At 51.2% G+C, this 15,993-nt stretch overlaps 1 protein-coding gene across 1 annotated transcript; it reads right to left on the bottom strand.

The window, feature by feature from the left end:
* Positions 1-72: 72 nt before the first annotated feature.
* Positions 73-10,129, bottom strand: PLTP (phospholipid transfer protein). Its single transcript, XM_049869210.1, has 16 exons — positions 9,913-10,129; positions 9,183-9,293; positions 8,995-9,094; positions 8,122-8,250; positions 7,724-7,879; positions 6,707-6,770; positions 6,556-6,619; positions 5,597-5,688; positions 3,832-4,008; positions 3,686-3,745; positions 2,372-2,536; positions 2,213-2,280; positions 882-924; positions 713-776; positions 555-631; positions 73-191 (listed from the first exon to the last, which is right to left on the bottom strand). Exons 2-16 carry the CDS (start codon positions 9,280-9,282, stop codon positions 99-101), a joined length of 1,452 nt encoding a protein of 483 aa, XP_049725167.1. The 5' UTR covers positions 9,283-9,293; positions 9,913-10,129; the 3' UTR covers positions 73-98.
* Between the last annotated feature and the right edge of the window lie 5,864 nt (positions 10,130-15,993).

Here is a 15,993-nt window from a genome sequence, read left to right as displayed (position 1 = left end):
GGAAGGGATGAGAGGGACCGGAGTCCTGAATGTCAGCTCCCAGGGTAAGGTCAGAGGGCTCAAGCAGTTGCTGTAGAAGATGGAGGGCCACTGGATGCCTAGGGGTCCCTGGCTTCAGCAGGCCGGTATTTCTCAATCACCTCGCGCAGCCCCTTGGCAAAGTGGAGGTCAGCCCCAATGGTGAGGAAGCCCTGTACAGCAAGGCAGAGGGGGGGTCTCAGTCTAGTAGGAGAGTGGAGCAGCACAGCAGTGTGTGAATGGTGCTGAAACAGAGGCTGAGGGATCACAGCCTGTAGGGGTCGCAGAGGGCTTCCTGGAGGAGGAGACCACTTAGCTAAGACCTGAATGATCAGTAGGAGCTGGGGGTGGAGTCAGGGAAGATTGTTCCAAGGAGACGGCATCATGGCTTGTGCAAAGGACTGGAGGTGGCTGGTGTAGGATTAAAATGAGAGGGGGCAACCGAGAAGGGAGGGCTCTGGTCCTGGAAGGCAAGGGCACTGGGGAGCTAGAGAGGGTGGGGCAGCTCTCCTCTCCTTCCCCTTGCCCCTACTCACCGCATGGTTCGTCACCACCTCACGCACAAAGTTGATGCCCTCAGGCAGGGGGATCTGCACCCCACGCAAGGTCCGCTCTGTGGGTGGGGGCAGTGGGCTAAGCCTGGGCCTACGCAGCCCAGCTCCCCTTCCTCCCTCTTACTCACACCCAACCGTACCGTTGATTATCGGCATTACCCCAACCTGCAGCATGGCCTTCAGGGGGTCCTGCAAAGGAATCAGCTGGGAAGGAAGAAGGATGTAGTCAGGGCAGCGATTAGGGGGTTGGCTGGCCTTAGCTGGCCAACCCTGACCCGAGCCTTGGCCGCCCTACCATTCCCTACTCACTGCCAGTGACTCGAGTGCAGACTGGTTCGAATAGATTCGGAACCTGCAGGAGAGAAAGAAGTGCCCAGTAGGCAAGCGCCCCTTCCTCAGGTCACCCAGGCCCACCCACCACAGGCCCCTCAGTGTCAGTCTGGGATGTCCTACTATACACCTTTCCAGGCAGCTCTGCCACTTTTCAGGTGTGCATTATCCTTGGTGAGTCATTTCTTTCTTTGGACCTTCTTTTTTTTTCTTTTAGCTACCATTTATTTGTTGAGCACTTCCTATATGCCATTCTTCTGTTGATAGCTTTGTATGTGTTGTTTATCTTTACTTAACAAATTTTATGGTGCTTACTTTCTGCCAGGTACTAAGCATGTAAGCATGTTACAAAAATGAAAATATTAAATATTTTAAGGTATCAACTGCTTGAATCCTCATAACAGCCCTAAGAGGTAGGTGCTATTATGATCTGCACTTTACAGGTGAAGCAGATGAGGCCCAGAGAGGTTCAGTAATTTGCCAGAGGTCACATAGCTCATAAGTGGCAGAAGCTGCTCCTAGAACCTAGGCTCTTCACCGCTACCCTGCAGTATTTCATTTAATTCCCTAGAGAAGTGCTGCCCAATAGAACTTTCTGTGAAATGTTCTGTATCGGCACTATCCAATATGGTAGCCCCTTGGTGGTTTGAATCCACCCGGAGGCGCCTTGGAAGAAAGGCCTGGCGACCTACTTCTGAAAACTCAGCCATGGAAAACCCTACAGAGCACAGGTGTACTCAGACAACACACACGGGGTTGCCACGGGTCAGAGTTGAATTGATGGCAACTGATTTGATTTGGTTTTTAGCAACCTGTGGCTATTAAGCATTTGAAGTGTGGCTAGTGCAACTGAGGAACTATTAAGTTATAATAGTGGCTGGTGTTCATCATATTGGACACCACAGCCCTAGAAACTAGATGCTATTTATACATGTATTTAACAGATGAAGAAAATGAGGCTTAGAAAGATCATGTGACTTGCCTCAAGGTCACTAGGCTACTAAGTTGTGCTGAGGTTTCTGCCAAAATCCAAGTTCCCAGACACTAGCTGCATGGCTGCGGGATGTCATTTACCCTCACCGAGCCATTGCTCGTCTCTCGATACCTGCACTGCCTACCTCTGGGGTTTTGAGAGAATGCTGAGAGGTAATGCTTTAATAAAGCACTGGGTATGCAATAACATAGAAAGGCCCAGCTCTCCAGTGACTGCATCTTAGTTCCATGGTTTTATTGGACAGGTGTGACTATCTGAAGACATGGAGGCTCACTGAGGTCAAGGGCTCGCCCAGGGTCATCGGGCATCTGCATACTTGCGCAGATCCAGCTGTGTGCGCAGTGCCTTCCCCCGGAGTGTCATCTTGGCGCTGAGCCGGGTGTCCTGTAGCAAAGTGGGAGGGGTGTTACTGACTGGAAGGGTACACAGCCCACTTTTCCCTGACCCTCAGCAACCCCCACTCCAGCAGCCACACCATGGTCATGCTGGACAGCTGGACCTCAGGCTGGTTGGGCGGGACCAGGGCGATGGTGACAGTCGCAGTGATGGAGATGGTGGTGCCAGAGGGTTTGATGGTGCAGCGCGGCGGCGCCATGACCCGGAGCTCCAGCTTCATCGGGGAGTCAATCACTGCTGGGCTCTGGGGACCAAGCAGGGAGGGCGAGTCACGTCCCAGATCTGTTCCCTCACGAGCCCTCCCGGGAGGAGGGGTGGTGCAGCCTCAGCCTTCTGGGAGCCCAGGCTCTGACAAATACAAAGCCTGGTCTGGCTTCCAGAACCCTCCCAGATCTGCCTGCAGCCCTGTGCCTTTGTCTGCGTTGTAGACCTAGGATATTGTCTCCTTCCTTCTCTTTTTGCATTCCTAAGTTCTCACCACTCAAGATTCATCTCCAGTCCAGATGCCTCAGGGACAGCCTCTTTGCATGAAATGTCAAAGCCAGCCGGTGGCTTTGTCCCCTTTTTTCTACACTGCTGTACTCTTTCTCCTAATGGCTAACACTGATGGAGTGCTTACCCTTCACCAGACATGATTCTAAACACTTCACATGTTACTCCTTTAAGCCTTACAATAACTCTGTGAGGCAGCTACAGTTATTATCCCTATTTCACAGAAGCTGAGACACAGAGAGATTAAGTCACTTGTTCAAGGTCATGTAATTATTAAGATGCGGAGCTGGGATTCCAATCCAGGCAGTATGGCAACAGAGTCCATGCTCTTAATCGCTTGGCATAGGTTTGATGATGATGATGATAGTAATAATAACAGCAACTAGTGTTTATTGAGTAATTACCCTGTACCAGGTGCTGTTCTAATTGCTTGACACGTATTGATTTAATCTTCGTTACAATTCTGCGGGATTGTGGCATGTAGGGGAGAAAGTCAGTGTGACCTAGGATCACACAGTCTCAAATTCTGGCTCCATCATTTTCTGCATTGAACGATAACTATTTCTTTTTAAATGTTTAACTCCCATCCCCCTCACTACACAAGGGAAAATAAGCCAAAAGAATAAGTAGTCATTTAAGCCTGGGTTTACTGCAAAGCCTGGGTTCTCACTGCTGCTCTGTGAGGGAGACAGGACAGGAAGTAGCGTTCTGTCTAAACAGACTTCGGAAACAGCTCAGTGGTGAGGAGGAAACTTGGCCATGGGCAAGAGGCCAGGTCTTCTGTTTACTCCTTAGCTACTGCTGGGGCCAGAGCCTCAGCACCCTCACTGGTCCCCTCATCTGGGATCTAGGTGGTGTGCCCCCCACTCTGGCCATGTCCCTACCTCCCGCCAGTGCTCACCAGCAGGACGATGCTCCCAAAGTAGGTGGCCCGCAGCAGCATATCCAGATCGTGGGGCACCTGGACAGGGAATGGAGGTGAGACAGGGTCATCAGGAGCTGTCACTGGCCCTCTCTTGCCCACCCCCCGTATGGACCCTGGTATACCTTGTCCCCCACCAGCGACAGCTGCAGAGCCCCTGCCTGGAAGTAGCTCTCCATGGCAGAGTCAAAGAAGAACTCCGAGAAGGCCACGTATACCATCCGCTCCTCCTCCTGCAGCTGGGGCTCCACTGCCCGGTTGGGCAGGCTCCAGTTCCTCTCGGCCAAAGGGAAGAAGGCCCCCTGGGGTTGGAGGTCAGGGTCAAGGCAGACTGGCTCAGCACACAGCCTGACAGTAGGTGTCTCCCAGCCCTGTCCCAGGCGCTATGGGGAGTAGCAGGGGGCTGGACCCAGGTGCTGCCCTTGAGGGATCTGCAAGTACATCTCTTAAAAGGCATCAAAACAAGGTCAGCTGCGGTGCTGCAAGGGAGCAATTCCATCCCACTGGAGGGGGGATCAGAACAGATTTCACGGAAGAGATGGCACTTGAGTGGATCTTGAAAGCTGAATAGCAATAATAATAATAGCTACTGTTTGTTGTTGTTAGCTTCCACGGAGTCGGCCCTGACTCATAGTGACTCCATGCACAACAGAACAAAACGCTGCCCAGTCCTGCGCCATCCTCACGATTGGTTATGGACTGGACTATTGTGATCCGTAGGGTTTTCACAGGCTGATTTTTAGAAGTAGATCTCCAGGCCTTTCTTCCTAGCCTGTCTTAGTCTGGAAGCTCTGCTGAAGCCTGTTGAGCATCATAGCTACATACAAGGCTCCACCGACAGATGGGTGGAGGCTGCGCGCCAGGGGGACTGGCCGGGAATGGAACCTGGGTCTCCCACATGGAAGGCAAGAATTCTACCGCTGAACCACCGCTGCCCTGGTAGCTACTGTTTACATAGTAATTATGTGCCAGGTGCTATTTAATCCCTTCATATAGATTAGTTCCATTAATCCATATAAACAACTCTGTGAGGTATGTTTTCTTATTGTATTATTTGCAGTTACATATTAGGAAACAAAGGAACCCTGGTGGCATAATGGTTAAGCACTCGGCTGCTAACTGAAAGGTTGGTAATTCAAACTCACCCAGCAGCACCGAGGGAAAAAGACCTGGCAATCTACTTCCATAAAGATTACAGCCTAGAAAAACCCTATGGGGCAGTTCTACTCTCTCTCATGGGGTCACTGTGAGTCAGAATTGACTCGATGGCACCTAATAACAACAACAACATTAGGAAACAGGCACAGAAAGGTTAAGCCAAAATTTGAACTTCAGCATTCTGGCTCCAGAATCTGTGCTCTGAAACTCTGCTACATTCCATTGGGAGAAGCTAAGGATGATGGTTATGAGCAAAACTGGCCACGTGCTAGTTGTGTGACCTTGGGCAAGTAACTTCACCTCTCTGAGCAGGTCTCACATCCCTAAAATGGGTATAAGGTTAGTACCTGACTCAGGGTTGTAAAGAGATGAGATTATGAGCATAGAGCTTTATGTCCAACTCCTTCAGGAGGAGTAGGAAAAGGTCGTGGGAGCAGCATGAGCAAAGGCCCTGAGGTCAGAAGCAAGGAGCATATCTGGGGAAAAGAGGAGGTGCAGAGAAACAGGATAAAATTAAAGAGGTTGGGCCAGATACGATTAAGAAGGCTGAAATGCCAGACACAGGAGGTTGAACCTAATTCTCTAGGCAGCAGGGAGCCATGGCATTCTAATGGAATGGCCTCATCATAGCCCGTGCTTTAGGAAGATAAAACCATCAATTTAGAGAAGGAGGAGGAAAGAAGGATCTGGTTAGGAAGTCAGCAGTCACAACACACCAGCCTGGCAGCTTACCCGGAATTCCAAGTCCAGGTTGCTGACAGAGGCCACAGGATCCTTCAAGAGGGAGTAGTCAATGCCAACGAGCTCGTCCACAGAACTGCGCACTGACGGAAAGGCTCAAGTCATTCAAAGCTGTGTGATGTTGAGCAAGATGCTTAGCCTCTCTGGGCCTCAGTTCCTCATCCACAAAATGATGATAATAGAACTTTCCTCACAGGTTTCCTCACTTAGTGCCTGGTGTGTAGTAAGTGCTCAATAAGGTTAGCTGCCGTTATTATCATTACTATTACCCACTCCACTGCCGCCGAGTCTATTCCAACTCATAGCAACCCTATAGGACAGAGTAGAACTGCCCCATAGAGTTTCCAAGGAGTGCCTGGTGGATTTGAACTGCCGACCTCTTGGTTAGCAGCTGTAGCACTTAACCACTATGCCACCAGGGTTTCCATCACTACTATTAGTACAGAGGTTTCATCAAACCACTAAGAGCAAAGTGGGCAGGCATTCCTGTTTCTCCTCTTTGGTCTCCCCTGCCTCTCCTTCCTGTCCCTGTGTGTGGAGTACCATGGGACAAGCTGTCTGTCCCACAGGCAGAGGACATGGCTTAGAAGAAAGGAATTCACGTTATCTGGCCACCTATTAAGTGCCAGGCCATGAACACATTGGGCCCCCAGTGGTTGGCAAGGACATATTGAGATGTCCTCAATACATTAATCATCACAGCAACCCCATGAGGGAGGCATTACCAGCCAAGTGAGGAAACGAAGGCTCAGAGAGTAGGGAATACTTACCCAAGTCCACAGAGGAAGTCGGCAGCGGAGCCCAAATGTGAACCCAGGACTGTTTGACATAAGGGCTCGAAAGGGGCCCACTCTGAGGCACTGCGTGACAGCTGGATCCCAGCCTCTTCCCCATCCCCACTCCAGCTCAGGGCCCGACCTAGAGCTTTTAGTCCCGCAGCACCAACTCACCAGGCAGGGTCCGCAGGAGGGAGTTGAGCAGCACCATCCCAGCGTGGTGGAACACCGGGCAGATCTGGGAGGTGGGGCTAGAATCAGGGCCTTCTAGGTGAGGCCACGCCCATCCCTGCTGCACCCCCCCCCCCCCCGCCACTGCACACACCTGCTGGTTGAGGAGGAAGCGCATCCCTGGGGTGATGAATGTGGACAGGAAGTCATACACCTTCCTGTGGGGATACAAGAGGCCAGGTGAACCCAGACCCTGTCCCTACCCCAGGAGGAATCATAGTGACTAGAGATGTGGCAGTGGTGGTAGGGATGCCTCTGCTTTGACCTGAATTACCAGCTCCTTTTTTCATGGAGGTTTTCCAGGACCCAGGCCCAAGTCTCTCCAAGGTCTGATTTTCTTACCCCCACCCCCTTCCAGCCAAATGAATCTACCACAGTTCCCCAAGCCTGCCCTGAGCATCCTACCTCCAGGTGTTTACTGATGCCCTCCCGTCCACCTTCAATGCTTCCTGCCCTGTCCCAGATCAGATGCTTCCTCCTCCAGGCAGCCTCCCCAGATCACCCTCCTCTGAACCCCCAGAGTCCTGACTTGGTTCCTCTCTTAAGGCCCTGGTGACAAATGTCCCTCCAGTGAAGCACTGAGCTCCTTCTGGAATCCTCAGGGCCTGGCAAATACTTTGCTGAATAAATAAAAAACTGGCATCAGGTGACAAATCCACCATCTTCCAGAACCAGCACAAGGTCCCCTTCTCAGCTCATCTTCCAGAATTATGTTACTATTTTTGCTATTATTAAGAGCTGCCCAGTTATTAAGAAGCCACTACATGTCCAACTGTGCACACGCTAATCCTCACAATTACTCTAAGTGGTTAGCACTTACAGAAGTGTTTATTATACACCAGGTACAGCACTAAATATTTCTACATATATTAACTCAAATATGCTCACAGCAATCTTATAAAACGGGTTCTATTATCATCCCCATTTTACAGATGAGGAAATCGAGGCACAGAGCTTCAGTGACTTGCCCAAGGTCACACAGGCAGGAAGTGGTAGAGTCAGGGCTTGGACCCAGTTGGTCTGACTCCCAAGTCTGTGCACTTCATATTGCACTAGGCACATGGCCTATGGGGCTCCAAGGGGGTGCGCTGGGGTTGGAGATGGGGCTTACTTGAAGGTTCCCCCGAAGGCTGCGTGTATTCTGGAAATAGAGGCCTGGCAGGAGATGTTGGACACCTTGATCTGGCCAGTAGGGTCTCGGGAGAGCTGCAGAGCTGTGTGGATGGACATGCCCTCCGCCGAGGCATTGATGTAGCCCCCATCATAGCTGCCAATGAGGGGTTAATGCTCACCCCAGCTGGGAGCTTAACTGGGTCTTCACTCCCCCGCCCCCGTCTCCACCCCCATACATTATGATAATTCATTTAATAAGGCTTCACTTCACAGCCTACCAGACATCCTACCAAACCCTCCTATCAGTCCTTATGCACAGAAGAATTTGAGATTCAGAAAGGCTAAGCACCCCCAGCCCTCCCAGCCCAGCGCCTCCCTGAGGCTCTGGATCCTCACAAGAACCAGTAGAGCAGCTGTCTCCGGAAGCGCAGCCCCAAGGAGGCATTGGTGATTTGTAATATCAGTTCCTGCTCCGGGTGGAAATGGAGTTCAGAGGAGGTCAGCTGCAGCTCTGTGACCTTCACCCTGTTGGGGACCCTTAGAGTCAAACCCAGGGCGGGGGCCCCTCAAAGGGCCTGGAGACCAGGGCCTGCTCACATCCCCCTGGGCCAAGAAGAGGGGACCCGCCCAACGATGGGAAATTCATTCCCTCTTCTTCTAGTCCAAGCCTGGGAAGCAGGGTTTGGGTGGCTCAGAGATTAGCTTGTCCTGACACAGGCGCTAAAGGCGAGCTTCACCCCCATCTCTTAGAAGTCTTGTTGCTTGCACCCGCTTCCCTCCCACATCCTGGGGTTGCTTGACCTGGTCTTTTAACTGGCTCCTTGGACTTCACCTCCACCATCTAAACTCCGCCCCATCTCCAAATGACCTGTTCCCCACTCCATCCTAAACCAAAGCTGGGGTCTTTACTTAGGAGCTGGATCCCCCTCCATCCCCAGCCCGGGTGCCCTAGACTCCACTCTCATCCATTGGCCAAGTTTCTTGATTCCGCCTCTCAGTTCTTTGGCTACGCCTCAATATCATTGGTCGTACTTTACTCTTCTTGGCCTCACCTACACTTTCTAGGCCACGTCCACCTGCTTGGCCCCGACTAAATTGGCTGGCTTGGCCCCATGCTGTTTCTTACGCCCTGCCTCATCCATTGGTCTCGCCCCCATTCCACTCATCTGTCCGGTCTTCCGAGACCATGTACTTATTTCATAAGCCCCGCCCCCATGTCGCCTAGGCCCCGCCTTCACGCCCGAGGCCCCGCCCCGGCCCCCTACTCACTCGGAGATGTTGTAATAGAAGTGGACTTGGCTGCCCCGCAGGTCCGGAATGGTGATGGTCTCCAGCTCTTGCTCCAGAAAGCGCAGCCCCTCCTGCTTCACTGAGGCAGCAGCGAGACCCTTAGCGCCGGCGCCCACTGCTGGGACGACCCCACCGCAGCCCGCCGCCGCTCGCCCTCGCGCCCTTACCCAACTCCAGCGCCTTGGAGGTGATGCGAATTTTGCAACCCGGGAGCTCCGCGTAAGAGCTTGCCAGCAGCGCTAGGAAGAGCGCCCCGAATAGGGCCATGACGAGCGGGCCTGGGGTGGGGGGGTCGCGGGGGTCATCCGGGCCGCTAAAGCCCACTCCTCGGGCGTCCCATCAGGAGAAGGGGCTGGCCCGGACCGATACGCTGGAGATAGCTCTTCGGGGAACTTGCAACCAATAATATTGCCTCCATTTGGCAGATGGGGAAACTGAGGCTCAGAGAGGCGAAGCGACTTGCACCCAGGCTCCCCGAGGATTCGAGGCCGGGGGAGGGGTGTCCTCGGCTCTCTCGCGCAACCGCCGCGTGACAGGTTTGGACCTCGGGGGGATCAGCCCCCCCTCGATTGCCTCCCTTTTCCTTAGCGGAGGGCGGGCGCGGGCTTGCCTGTTGCTACAGCAACGGTTGCACGCGCATTCCTAGGGGGCAGTTAGCCGTCTCCCGGGTCCCGCGCCGGGTCCCCCTCCGGGGGAGTGGAGGAGGCGGCCCCCAGCACACGGGCTCCTGGGTCGCCTGGCTCCCCCAGGCCCTAAACCCTGCCCTGCACGATCCTGCCCGGTGCCCCCCATCTCAGCCCCCTCCTCCATCGGTTCTCCTCCCCACCCTGGGTTCAGTAGACTATGCGGTTCGCCGAGGGTCTGGGGTAGGGAGGACAGGGACGCGCCTCAACTCACGCAGCGGGGGAGCTGGGGGTGGCGCGGTCACGTGGGCGTCCGGCAGCGCTGGGATCCGGACGGCGGGGTCTGGCCGGCAGCGCGGTTCCAGCGCCTTTATAAAGCCAGACCTCCCCGACCCCCCTTTTTTCTCTCCTTCTCCCCTCCTCCCTCGGGGGCTGGGAGGGGACAGGGCGGGACGCTGGCAGCCAGGAGGGTGGAAAGGGCTGTACGGAGCGGGCCCGTGATAAACCTTGCCGCTGTAGAGACAATTGAGGCGTCCGAGGAGGACAAGAGAGAGGGAGGTGCAGGAGCCGCCGCCCCGCCCCAACAACCCCTGCTTCTCGGGGCCTTAGTTCAAATCTCAGTTACCCACGTCTTCCTGCCTGGTCTTGGGCAAGTCCCTTCCCTTTGGGCACTGAGCCTCAGTTTCCTCATCAAACAAAATGGGTGTAATAATAGGAACTGCCTCTAAGGCCTTGACTGCAGCTCAGGGCAAAGCACCAAGTCCATCCCCAAGGCATGTTTTTTTCTTTCCTTCCACCCACAATCGCTTCAAGGCCTCTCCTTGTCGGTCTTCTCTAGCTGGGCCCCCAGCTGTCCCTATGTTGCTACCTTAAGGGCCCAGAAGCCTGTCCCACTTGAATCCAAGTATGTGCTGCAACCCATAAGGTGAGGACACTGCGCAGGAACCTGAGTCACCTCCAGAGGGAGGATTGGTGTTTTCCCAGACCCCTGGATTTTTTGTGTGTGTGTGTACCGTTGAAGCTAGGTGCTTGCACAGTGCCCTCCATCTACCGCCTACAGTATTCCCAGCTCCCAGGACAGGGCACAGAGTAGGTTTTTTATTGTCAAATGGATGAAAGGAGAAAGGAGAAGCAATAATGGTCAATGCTCATTGAACATGTATCGGGCACTAAGCTCTTATCTTTCCTGATGCTGAAACTGAAAACCCTTTCCTGGGAACTCCCTCAGTCTCAGGCAAACCGGGACAGCTGATCATCCTAGATCTAGCTGAACTCATTTAACCCTCTTAAACTAAAAACCAAACCCGTTACCATTGAGTCAATTCTGACTCATAGCCACCCTACAGGACAGGGTAGAACTGCCTCATAGGATTTCCAAGGCTGTAAATTTTTGGAAGCAGATCGCCACATTTTTCTGCTGCAGAGGGTTTTAATCACTGCGGCAACCACCAGGGCTCCTTACCCTTCTTAACAACCTGTGGGGGGAAAAAACCCAAACCTGTTGCCTGTGGAGTTGATTTCCACTCACAGCGACACTAGAGCGACCCTGTGAGGTCAGTACAATTATGAACTGCCTTTAGTAGAACACTAGAGTTAAAGAGGAGCCTGGTGGTGCAGTGGTTAAGAGCCTGGCTCCTTAGGTCAGCAGTTCAAATCCACCAGCCGCTCTTTGAAAACCCTATGGGACAGTTCTGCTCTGTCCTATAGAGTCACTATGAGTTAGAATCGACTCGATGGCAACAGGTATAACGATAATCCTGTCAAGGATTTCCCTCTTGGGAAACCCATAGACTGTTCATGGAAGAGTGAGAGGTGAGTTTTTATAGCCCGATAGCTAAATGCTTAGATTCTTGTGTTTGAAAGACCAGGGTTCAAATCCCTGAGCACCAATTCTTAGGAATATGACCTTGGATATCTTACTTAAGTACTCTGAGCTTTAATTCCTCATTCTAAAATAGAAACAACAATTTAAGGTTGTTGGAAGAATAAATTAAATAGGATTGTGTATGTAATGTGCATAACCACAATGAAAAGTTATGGAATTCCCATTCTTAACAATGTTATCCATAATTTGTTATGATTCACACAGTCGAATGCATTTGTGTAGTCAATAAAACAGGAAAACATCTTTCTGGTATTCTCTGCTTTCAACCAAGGTCCATCTGACATCAGCAATGATATCCCTCATTCCACGTCCTCTTCTGAATCCAGCTTGAATTTCTGGGCAATGAATAAGGAAGACTGAAGAAGAATCGATCCCTTTGAATTACGGTGTTGGCAAAGAATATTGAATAGACTGTGTACTGCCAGAAGAACAAACAAATCTGGTTTGAAAGAAGTACAGCCAGAATGCTCCTTAGAAGTGAGGATGGCAAGACCTCATCTCACATACTTTGGGCATGTTATCAGGTGGGACCAGTCCCTGGAGAAGGCCGGTAAGCTTGGTAAAGTAGAGGGTCAGCGAAAAAGAGGAAGACCCTTAAGGAGATGGATTGATACAGTGGGTGCAACAATGGGCTCAGACATAACAACAACTTTAAGGGTGGCATGAGACCGGGCAGCATTTTGTTCTGTTGTATATAGGGGTGCTGTGAATCAGAACCGACTTGACAGCACCTAACAAGGACAACAACATCATGACAAGGGGCAGGAACCACAAGCAAAGGAGGCAGAAAGGGTGTGGAGGGGAACAAGGAAAATGCTAAGGCAACCCATGCAGGAAGTGCTTCAGTGCTGGCCAGGGACTCCTTTGAACTCCAGTAACCCTCGACCCTTCTAGTGCCTGACTCAAGAAGAGCACCTAGTGGCTGTTAGTTTTCTTTCCTCTGATTTTCCTGACATGCAGGATCTGTCTTTGTATCATTTTTATCTCCTACAGGGTCTTCACCCTTGAAATTCACTGTCCCCGCAACACGCCAAGTGGATTTTAAATGTGGCCATGTGATCTTGGGCCAGTGGTTTAACCTCTCTGGTCCTCAGTTTCCTTATCTGTAAAATGAGGATAATCGAAGTACCTCCCTCCTAGCATTGCTCATGAGGATGAAATGAGCTAATGCATTTTAAGCACCAGGCAATTAGTAAGGGCTCAAAAAATGCTGGCTACAATCACTAGCATTATCGAGCCATCGTTTTCCATCACACTTGGAATGAAATCCTGCCCCATATCCTGGTTTACAGGCTCGTGATAGGGCCTCTCTCGCCACTCTTGCCCTTTTACATCCTGCTCCTACCCCACTGGCCTTTCTCTGCCTTGAACACTCAGGCTCTTCTTGCTCAAGGCCTTTGCATTTGCTGTTCCCTCTGCCTGGCATTTGTTTCCACCTGATCTTTCCATGGCTGCCTCCTGGTCATTCTGGTCGCAGCTTAAGTACATATTTTTCACAGAGGCCCTCCCTGCCAACCTTCCAGTTATTCTCAATCATGTCAGCCTGGTTTATTTTCTTTGTAGTTCTTACTACCACTTAAGATTTTCTTGCTTTTTTGTTTATTGTCTATCTCCATGAGAGTTGGGGTTTTGTTCACCACTGTCGCCCCAGTGCCCAAAATAATACCTGGCACAGAGTAGGTACTGAATGATGATAATAATGTGTGGAGTAATCGTACAGGTTTGGAGCCCTCACATGGCCCTGGGGAGCAGGCAATACGTACCCCATTCCTCATTCTTTATGAACTTCCATGCCTTGCTAACCTCAGTCCAACTGACTGTAAGCATGGCCCTGAGCTAAGCTGGAGATTTTCCAGTTTCAGGGACTTGCCCACCCTGCCTCGCCTCTCTGTCGCATGGGCTTCCCCTTCTCCCAAAAGCTTGTTGCTTGATGCTGGCGGATGGGCTGCTAGCATGGGCTTTGGCAGTCTCTTGAGTTCTCGTCACTTGGCTTGAGGGATCAAAGGATCAGAATCCTTCCTGCTTTCACTTCTGACTTTGAAGAGGGAAGGGGAAGTCCCAGCACTCAAAGGGACCAGAAAGGAACACTTTTCTAGCCTCTATTATGCACTGGACACAGCAAACAAATGAAAAAGAGGGTAGCAAAACAGTTAAATGCTTTGGGTCCAGTCAGACCTGGTTCAAACCCTACTGCCATTTTCTAGAACAGAGGCCAGCAAATTTTTCCCTTAAAGGGCCAGACAGTAATTGTTTTAGGCTTTGCAGGCCTTGTAGTCTGTCTGGAACCCTGGTGGTACAGTGGTTAAGAGCTCAGTTGCTAACCAAAAAGTGGACAGTTCAAATCCACCATCTGCTCCTTGGAAACCCTCTGGGACAGTTCTACTCTGTCCTGTAGGGTTGCTATGAGTCGTAATTGACACAACAGCAATGGGTTTGGTTTTTGTCCTAAAGTAAATTTAAAAAGTTAACCACTTTCTGAGCCTCGGTTTCCACATCTATAAATGGGGCTGATCTTGTCTCTGCTGACCTCCCTGGGTAGCAGTGAGGGATTACGTGTGATAAAGTATACAAAGTGTTGCACTAGTACTTGGCACACCAAACAGCTCAACTAGCGGCTCCAATGATTAGTAGTATCCAGTTGTTTAAAAATGTGAAAAAGAGCTTTTTAAAATGCTAACTCACTTATACCTCATAATATCCTATAAGGTAGGTGTAGGGTAATGCTATTCAGCTATATGCATCCCCTCTCTAATGGAATCAGCTTTGCTCTTCTCTGAAGCATGCTGGGGATGACTCCGGGATGGACTCGGGCTAAGGTACAAGGCCAGGAGTGGCATGGGCCAGTGGCCAAGGCCGAGGAATGCCTTAGCAACAAGAAGGAAAACATCTAGGCGTGGATGTGAAGTCCCTGGGAACACTAGACTGCCCAAGGACGTGGGAGAAAACGATGGGCCTTGGTCCCAGCTGGTGGTTGCGGAAAATACTCCAGTAGGCCGCCACTGGAGAGAGCAGCTGCTTGCCCGTGTCAGTAAGTTTCCCTGAATGTATGAATTTGGAAAGGGCTATGTGTCAGTTCTCCAGATTATCTGCCAGAACGCACAGTGAGGGTCTTTCCTTGCTGGGGCCGTCCCCCGACAGCAGGTATCATCACCCTTATTTTACAGTTGAGGAAACTGAGGCCCAGAGAAGTTAAGTAATTAGCGCAAGGTTACAGAGCTAGTAAGTGGCAAATCTGTGAGTCAAACCCAATCAGCCTAGCTCCAGAGTCCGTGCTCTTAAACACTCTACTCTGAAGTAGCTCTGGTTGGGAAACTGAGGCACAGGCCAAAGAAGTAACTGGTCCAAGTGAGGAAACACAGGCCCTAGTAGTGACCACAGAATACCAAGTTGGATTTCTGCCCAAGATGTCAACATGGGTAGCCTGGCTCCCTCCTCCTTCTCCCCATCTCCAGTGTGTTTTCTTTGGATTCCCTCATGGCTTGGAGAAGCTGCGTCAGCCCATCTCCCCTTCTGACCATTCTTCTACCCCTTACACTCACCCAAACTACCCCTCACGAAATGACTCTCCTCCCTCTCACTCTGCCTAAGCTCCTAAGCACTGCTGTTTATACAACTGCGTTGGTCAGCGTGGGTGTGCCTGAGAACATGTGATAGGGGACCCAGTTGGAATGGGGAAGGGAGCAGATATCCAGCTAGGGGACCCTGATTACATCTCTCCAAACTGGCCACATGACCATGTGTTTCCAGAATGCAGCTGGCCTGGAGAAACCTCATGGGACCAAACATTTACCAAATGGGGACTGGGGCTTTATGTTCAGCTAAGGCAAAGCTATTGGCCACTTTCTGTGACTTTTGAAGCATGGGGGCCTGGTCTTTTGCTTTCTCCTTCTTTGCATTTCCTCCTTGAAGACCAGTTCCTTTTTCTGGGGAAGGAGTCAGCCATCTGGCTCTTGAAGGCCCTTCCAGGTTTGATTCTCAAGGATTCTAAGGTTTCTCACAGGGAGTTGCTCCCCTAACTCCCAGGTCCTTTGCACCCCTATACCTGGTGCCTCTCCACTCAGTTTGGATGTTGACCTCAAGCAGCTCACTCTTCCTCTCTGACTTCTTCTTTTTTCTCTTCATGCTCCACCCTCCTTTCCAGTTTCTATGCTTCCTTCCAGCTTGATGTTTGACTCTGACTCATGAGGCCTCTTTTTTTTTTTTTTTCCTCTGTGGTCCTCTATGATTTCATTAGTAATGAGATTTCTAAGTGGTCTCATTACTGTTTATGCTTTCATTAGTCACCCAGGGTGGGTTTCTGGTCCCCGAATTATTCTGAGGAAGGGGTGGAGAATCTATAGCGGTGCTTTCTAGATGTTTCAGTTACATAGCCAGTAATAAAATTTCAAAGGAATTGAAGCGAGGAGGCAACAAAAGGTAGTGGACTTTTCTTTGGACAATAATGGTGGGTCACCACCTTCAACCTGAGCT

The sequence above is a fragment of the Elephas maximus genome, chromosome 25, assembly GCF_024166365.1.
Source record: "Elephas maximus indicus isolate mEleMax1 chromosome 25, mEleMax1 primary haplotype, whole genome shotgun sequence".
In the NCBI taxonomy this organism is placed as follows: domain Eukaryota; kingdom Metazoa; phylum Chordata; class Mammalia; order Proboscidea; family Elephantidae; genus Elephas; species Elephas maximus.
Note: the sequence above shows the minus strand (reverse complement) of the source record. Positions and strands in the feature narration are given on the sequence as shown.

Coding starts and splice junctions, on each gene's coding strand:
- PLTP (XM_049869210.1), bottom strand. CDS start 9,282: ATGGCCCTATTCGGGGCGCTCTTCCTAGCGCTGCTGGCAAGCTCTTAC. Junction 925..2,212: donor ACACAGCTGGATCTGCGCAA/GTATGCAGATGC, acceptor TCTCTCCTGCAG/GTTCCGAATCTATTCGAACC. Junction 192..554: donor AGGTGGTGACGAACCATGCG/GTGAGTAGGGGC, acceptor CTTGCTGTACAG/GGCTTCCTCACCATTGGGGC.